Source organism: Trichogramma pretiosum, unplaced genomic scaffold, assembly GCF_000599845.2.
Source record: "Trichogramma pretiosum strain Unisexual culture from Peru unplaced genomic scaffold, Tpre_2.0 scaffold162, whole genome shotgun sequence".
Taxonomy (NCBI): domain Eukaryota; kingdom Metazoa; phylum Arthropoda; class Insecta; order Hymenoptera; family Trichogrammatidae; genus Trichogramma; species Trichogramma pretiosum.
Window position 1 is genome coordinate 136172 of NW_019640831.1, and position 7863 is coordinate 144034.

General features: G+C 33.5%; 1 protein-coding gene across 1 annotated transcript; it reads right to left on the bottom strand.

Moving 5' to 3' along the window:
- Positions 1-4471: 4471 nt before the first annotated feature.
- On the bottom strand, positions 4472-5713 carry LOC106653308. Its single transcript, XM_014372709.1, has 2 exons — positions 5368-5713; positions 4472-5292 (listed from the first exon to the last, which is right to left on the bottom strand). The coding sequence occupies exons 1-2, from the start codon at positions 5711-5713 to the stop codon at positions 4472-4474; spliced, it is 1167 nt and encodes a 388-aa protein (XP_014228195.1).
- Positions 5714-7863: the final 2150 nt, after the last annotated feature.

Genomic DNA, 7863 nt, shown 5'->3' on the forward strand with positions numbered 1-7863 from the left:
AAAAAAAAACTATTTTTTAGAAAGCCAAGAAGGTATTGATCATTTTGAAAAAAAAAACGACTCGTTTTACAACACCGAATGCTCAATAAACAAGTCTAAAAACGTGAGATTCTGAGCCACGCGAGCCGAAATGTCGCGTTTTTACACGTTCATCGCTGTATTTCAGCTAGTAAAAATAAAATGTACTCTATGAAAAATATGTATTTCGATGGGAAATTTCCTCAGCTTTCGATTGAGACTACTTTAAAAAATCTTAAAAATGCGCTTTTTGAGATATTTAATGTTAAAAGTTTATTTTTACAATTTTCCGTGGAAAATGGAAAATTTTTGAAAATCTGACTTTATCATCGGAAAGCTGAGGAAATTTCCAATCGAAATCATAAGTCACATATTTTTTTTAAGTGCGTTTAGGGGGTTTTTCAGCGAGATAGAAGTTAAGCAGTTTCGCCTATAAGTGCCGTGCGGCCGCTGCATGCTGTTTTGCTAATAATATTTTGTTCCCATGAGTTGGTATCACTACTTCGTGCCCGTGTATAAGCATAGGCGACCCCCTCGTCCCGCCTGCCCCTTGAAAGTGCTATCGAACCTCCTTAACGTAACCTCTTTCTGCTCGCTATAGACGTAAACAAGGGTATCGCAAGAAAGCGAATTACATAAGTCTTTGCCGAACGCTTTTTCGTGGCCGTAACTAAACTGCTTTCATGTTTAATATTATAAAAAGTTTAGTCTTAGTCATGATTAGGTCAATAATGGTAATAATTGACACACTTCGAATCACCAATTAAGTATGTCAAAAGGAGTGAGCGGATTACATAAATTATCAATCTTTTTGCCTTTTAAAGATTCAGATAGGGTCTGCTTTTATGTTTTGCAACATGATAAGACTATTCTATGAGCTAAAAAGTCAAAGTAATCGAAGTAATAACTTGGCTCAATAATATATCGCTTGGACGAAAAGATCAATACAATAACGAAAGTCATTGATAGTTTTGCATTCTAACGATTTGAAAATGTTCTGTTTTCATGTTTTTGATCATGAATAATAATCTTATCATGCCTGATAAGATCTTCAATATATTCTGCTTTAATGATTTTTAGAACATCAAGCCTAGTCGAGCTAATACAAAGCCAAAGTAGGCCAGAACATACAAGCGTTGACATTCAGAAAAGAGTACTCCCGTCGTTTGGCCATCTCATGTCCTGAATATATTCTGCTTTCATGTTTTTTAGAAAATCAAGCCTAGTTTGGCTGGTAAAAACACAAAGTAGGCCAAAAAACACGAACGCTGATTTATTATATAGAATATCAGACCACTGTGGCCTGATGAGATCGTCAATATATTCTGCTTTCATGTTTTTTAGAGAAACAAGCCTAGTCGAGCTAATAAAAAGCCAAAGTAGGCCAAAACATACAAGCGCTCATTTCGAAAAAGAATACTCCAATCCTAGGGCCTGTTAAGATCCTCAATACATTCTGCTTTGATGTTTTTTAGAAAAACAAGCCTACTTTAGCTGAGAAAAAGCCAAAATAGGCCAAAACAAACAAGCGCTCATTTATTATATAGAATATCAGACCACCGCGGGCGGTTAAGATCCTGAATATATTCTGCTTTCATGTTTTTTTGAAAAACAAGCCTAGTAGAGCTAAAAAAAAGCCAAAGTAAGCAAAAACAGACCAGCGTTAATTTTTGAAAAGAATACCCCAGTCCTTTGATCATCTTATGTCCTCATTGCTTTCTGCTTTTATGTTTTTTAGAAAACCAAACCTAGTGTAGCTGATAAAAAGTTAATGTAGGCTAAAACATATCAGCCTAGATTTATTATATCGAATATTGGACCTGTGGCCTACAAAGATCCTGAATATATTCTGCTTTCATGTTTTTCAGAAAAACAAGCCTAGTGTAGAGGATAGAAATCCAAAGTAGGCCGAAACATGAAAGCGTAAATGTTCAGAAAAGAATTCTCCCGTCTTTTGGCCATCTCATGTCATGAATATATTCTGCTTTTATGTTTTTTAGAGAAGCAAGCCTAGTGTAGCTGATTAAAAGCCAAAGTAAGGTAAAAGCACCTATTATGGAACGCAACCTACGAGTCGACCACAGAATTTAGTGTGCAATATCTATATAATACGCTAAAAGTTAATGAAAATGGAATTTATTGCTATTACTCGTTCCTATGAATGGAAAAATATGTTTATAATTTATAATTAATGAATGAAAAATTTTTTATACTAGTTTCAAACTAGTCGACCGGGTGTGCACGTTATGGAACGTCCAAAAATTGGCATGCATACGGTGTTCCATATGACATGTACCTATTATGGAACACATGTAAAATTTGGTGAATGAATTTTTTTTGTACCTAGCATTTATTTTTATAATTATTATTCGATAGTTTTTAAAAAATTGGATAATAGAAGTATTTTTATTAAATTTTGGTACTTTATTTTTGCATAAAAAATTTACAAGTTGCATTTATGACTTGGTAACATATTACTTTTTCTTTTCTTTTTTAACAATAGATGTAATACAGTTTATTTCTTGTTGAATATTTTTTATTTCTAGCTCTATTTTCTTCTTTTCCTCCTCAGCTTCTTTTTTTTCTCTTTGAGGAGTGACTTTTTCAGTTTCAGTTGCTCTAATCATTTTTAATTCTATGAATTTTATTTTTTCTAGAATGGGTGTTTTTGTGAGCGTCACTTCTTTTTTTAATTCCTGCAGCCTCTTCTTTTCTTGTGCTTTAAATTCTTTTTCTTTTTTCTCGTTTAATATCCCTAGTTTATAATCCATCCACATATCGTTAGTACCTGCTACGAGTGGCGGTTCGGGTTTACCTGTAGCATCTATTTTTTGCTGTCTCTTTTTCGGGAGGTACTCTTTGGGATAAGTAAATATTTTTTGGAAAGGAGTTAAGCTACTCTGCATTGTATTGCTCTCAGCTGTAAATAATTATAATTAAATATTAAGTTCAAGTAAATTAGCCGCATAGATGAAAATATTTTTATTTATTTACCTTGATTAATAAGCGCACTACAATTTTCTTTGTCGAGTTGCTCATTCACCTTTCCATTTGCCTTTCCATTCACCTTTCCATTCAACTTTTTTCCAGATTTAGCTGGTGAAAGTTTTTTAATACAGGTTGAAAAATCAAGTGGCTCATTGTTGCAGTTGTAATCCATGTAGACATTATTTTCTGTAATTTCACTTATTTTTTTATGTGAGACTGTAGGGGAACGTTGCATACACGTTTTGGAGATACTTGTATCTGACCCACATGTTCTTGGTAAAAGATTTTCAACAAAATCATGTGGTTCATCATTAAGCCTGAATTCCATGCGAGCATTTTCATCAATAAAGTTATTTCCTTCATCCATAGGTATATTTACACTCGTATAAACATTTTCTTCGTTTTGTACTGCAATTATTGTTATGATAGATTCAGTAGTATCAAATTCAGCATCGTTGTGGATAAGTTGCTGAGAGAAATTATCAGTGACTTCTATATTTTGTGAAACTATATCATGACTGATTGTTTGTAAGTTCTCGTCAGATTCAGCCTAAATCAAGAAGAATTGCTATAACTTCATGTTACATTATTACATATTTTAATATTCATTATAATCTTACAATATGAATCGGCTGTCCTCTTTCATCCAACACTGGTTGCAATTCGAAGGAGTTATCAGAATTCATTTTCTCTGCAATATTTGAGTTTAAAGTCGCAATCTCCACATTTTCACATGCTAGTAAAAGGAAAAGATTTCAACAATGGTTTTTTGAGTGTTAAGAAAGAAAAATATAAATAGCACCTTGTGAGTGTGATATAAAAAAAATAAGGATTGTAAATAATAAATATTATAAGAAATCAGGGTAAATAGTTAATCAAGGCACTATTCCAAGTTGATTAAAATGATTTTAAATGTTTGAGTTTAATGTAGTAAAAAATGTTTCATTCAAAAAAAAAATAAAAATAAAAATTTATTTGTACAAACAAGTGCCATGGACTAACTGAAATTGAAAAAATTACCATTGAAACTGGAGGCAGAGGTAGAGATTGAATTTTTCAGTTTAAGCCAGTAGTCAAAATGAGCTTTGAATTCGGTAACTCCTTTCCACAAACCAGATGCTCTTGAAAGCTCAAACTCTTCTAAAATATCTTGAGACAAACCATTTTCCACGTGTCGCAAAATTCGAACATTTAATTGTTCATTTTCTTTTGGACTCTCTTGTTTATTAGAATCTTGAACTTGATTTTCAGTTTTTCGTTTTGCAGTTTTGCCTTGCTTGCTGAATATATTAAAATTTACAGCCTTTGGATTGAAAGGGGAAAGACCAGCTGATTTGAAACCACTCTTGATATTTTTTTTTTCATTTGGCATGTTATGAAGTGCATATTTGATTACTTGTGCATAGTGCTCTTTTTTCAATTTAGGCTCACTATTTTCTTTTTTCCATTTCGGTACACTTTTTCTTCAACTCTCTTTGAAACTCTTGAAAAATGAAATGTCAAGAGGTTGTATAATGTGAGTACTATTTGGAATCAATCCTAACAATTCTATTTGTCTCTCACGACAAAAAGTGACTAGAGGAATATTGAAATGCGAGGCGTGATTGTCAGCATAAATAATAACTGGAAATTCTATATTTTGTTTCAGTAACCATGGATAGAAAACGTTGCAAATGTATCCATAAAATGATTCAGCAGTCATCCAACTGTTATCTGATAATCCTGTGCCCCATCCTTCAGGCGAATTTGTCAAAATACTCTGTGGCACTTCATCTTGATAATTATACATTACCATGGGAGGTGCACGAGTACCTGCTGCATTATACATAAACAATGCAGTAAAACATGCCTTATCAGCATCACATATGCTATATACTGTGCGAGCTCCTTTCAGAGTAATCACATTTTCACCTTTTGGACAAACTGCCACACTAGTTTCATCGCAGTTAAAAATCCTGTCAGCACTGATATTTGTTAAACTTTTTTTGCCCAAGTACTTTTGGATTTCTGCAAACCACCCTTCAATATCTTCCCTGAACACCTCAGCCCTGGTGTGGTTTAGCTGTTGAGTTTTTCTTATAGCTAAATCAGAATAGCGCTGCCTGAAGCCCGAGAACCAGCTTCTTCCTGGTCGATCTTCTGTGAAAGGTGTTTTCAACTTCATAATTTTAACATAAGAGTCGATGGCGTCTAAAAGTTGATTTTTTGTCACTGGGTGTCCGGTCTGCGTCCTGTACTTGATCCACTTAGCAATTTCATCTTCAACTTCTTTACCTAAAACAGGACCTGTAAAGAAAAGTTAAACAATTTTATTAAGTGTAATCAAGTCACAAATATGTACAGAAAATTTAAAAAAATTACCGTTTCCAGATTTTTTATCACAATCATCAGGATTTTTATTCTTCCTGTGCAAGGTGGATAGTGGAATCCCGTAAGCATCAGAAACTCTTCTTAAGGCCAAGTTAGTGTCCTGCAAAGTTTTCAATGCACCATACAGAGCTGAAGAATTGTATTTTTTTCTTTTTTGTATCGTTCTCCTTGGAGCAGCAACAACCACAGTTCTTCTCGTTACTCTGCCAGTGGCAATTCCTGTCCCAGCTGACTTCTTGACCTTTGTTTTCTCTTTTACAGCTTTCTTCTTCACATTGGTTTTTTCTTTCACAACTTTTTTTTCTTCTTTTTTATCTTGAATTCTTTTTGAACGCATCTTGTATCTGCTGTGGAAAAAGTAGTTTACATACAGTAAAGGTTAGGTTTATGATTAAGGTTGTTATGGGTTAGCATATATTGAAATGTACACAAAATCAAAATTCTCTTACCAAATAATTAATGTAGCTGTTTCACAGAACACTCTTATTTATTAATTTAAGTTTTATAATTAATTTTAACTGCCAATACACTTAGCAAACAAACAAATCCGGACGTGAGAGATGAGTGTTCCATAACGTATACAACTGCAATAATGAAGCGGTGTCTGCAGTTGGAACACCATATTTGTGTGTTCCATAAAGGGTACATGCAGATTCAAAATGTATACGTAATGAAACAGTGAAATAACTTAAATATTATTAATTTTTACAAAAAATTGTTGGCACCATACGATAATTAAAGGCTAAACCTATACTAAATGCAAAAAAAACATGATTTTATTGTGAAATATCAAAGAACATCTGCAAATGCTAGCACACTATTTTCCCCATTGGCGCTTCAATATTCATGCTAGTCACGCTGAGATACCAATTGGACGCTAAACTTTTATTTTTTTAAAACGTTTACCAGCTCAAACGCAGATGAAAATTTGGAATTATGTACTTCATAGGTATGCTATGAGGAAACTATTATTACATTTGCGGTTGAATTTCTCAATAATTGTAATAATGCATTTATTTATGGATGTTCCATAATCGTATATACTGTTCCATAATAGGTGCGTTTACCTTATGCCAAAGCAAACAAGCGCTGATTTCGAAAAATAATTCGGCACTTCTGTGGCCTGTTAAGATGCTTAATATATTCTGCTTTTATGTTTTTCTGAAAATCAACGCTTGCATTTTTTGGCCCACTTTGGCTATGTATCAGCTTCACTAGGCTTGATTTTCTAAAAAACATCGAGAGCACAATGTTTTGAGGATCTTCCCAGGCCACAGAGGTCTAATATTCTATATAATAGTTCTATGCTTGTATGTTTTGGTTTACTGTGTCTAGTAATTAGCTAAGCTAGACTCGATTTCCAAAAAAACATAAAAGCAGAATATATTGAGAATCTTAATAGGCCACAAAGGTCCGATATTCTACATCATAAATCTCTGCTGGTATGTTTAAGCTTACTTTTGCTTTTCATTCGCTGTACTAGGCTTGTTTTTCTAAAAAACATAAAAGCAGAATATATTCAGGATCTTAGTAGCCCACAGTGGTTTGATATTCTATATAACAGATCAGCGTTTGTGTGTTTTGGGCTACTTTGTGTTTATACCAGCCAAACTAGGCTTGATTTTCTAAAAAACATGAAAGCAGAATATTTTTAGGATCATAGTAGGCCACAGGTCCGACGTTCGATATAATAAATCTAGGCTGGTATGTTTTAGCGAACATTAACTTTTTATTAGCTACATTAGGCTTGTTCTTCTAAAAAACATGAAAGCAGAATATATTGAGGATCTTATCAGGCCACAGCGGTCTGATATTCTATATAATAAATCAGCATATGTGTTTATTGAGGATCTTAACAGGCCCTAGGAGTGGAGTATTCTTTTTCGAAATCAGCGCTTGTATGTTTTGGCCTACTTTGGCTTTTTATTTGCTCGACTAGGCTTGTTTCTCTAAAAAACATGAAAACAGAACATTTTCAAATCGTTAGAATGCAAAACTATCAATGACTTTCGTTATTGTATCGATCTTCTCGTCCAAGCGTCATATTATTGAGCCGAGTTATTACTTCGATTACTTTGACTTTTTAGCTCATAGAATAGTCTTATCATATTGCAAAACATAAAAGCAGACCCTATCTGAATCTTTAAAAGGCAAAATGATTGATAATTTATGTAATCCGCTCACTCCTTTTGACATACTTTATTGGTGATTCGAAGCGTGTCAATTATTACCAGTATTGACCTAATCATGACTAAGACTAAACTTTTTATAACATTAAACATGAAAGCAGTTTAGTTTCGGCCACGAAAAAGCGTTCGGCAAAGACTTATGTAATTCGCTTTCTTGCGATACCCTTGTTTACGTCTATAGCGAGCAGAGAGAGGTTACGTTAAGCGGGTAAAAATATGCAACTTTAATAATTTTTTTTCTCGTAAACGGCTGATATTCAAGGGTCACTTATATGTTGATTATTGTTCAGGAGGTCGA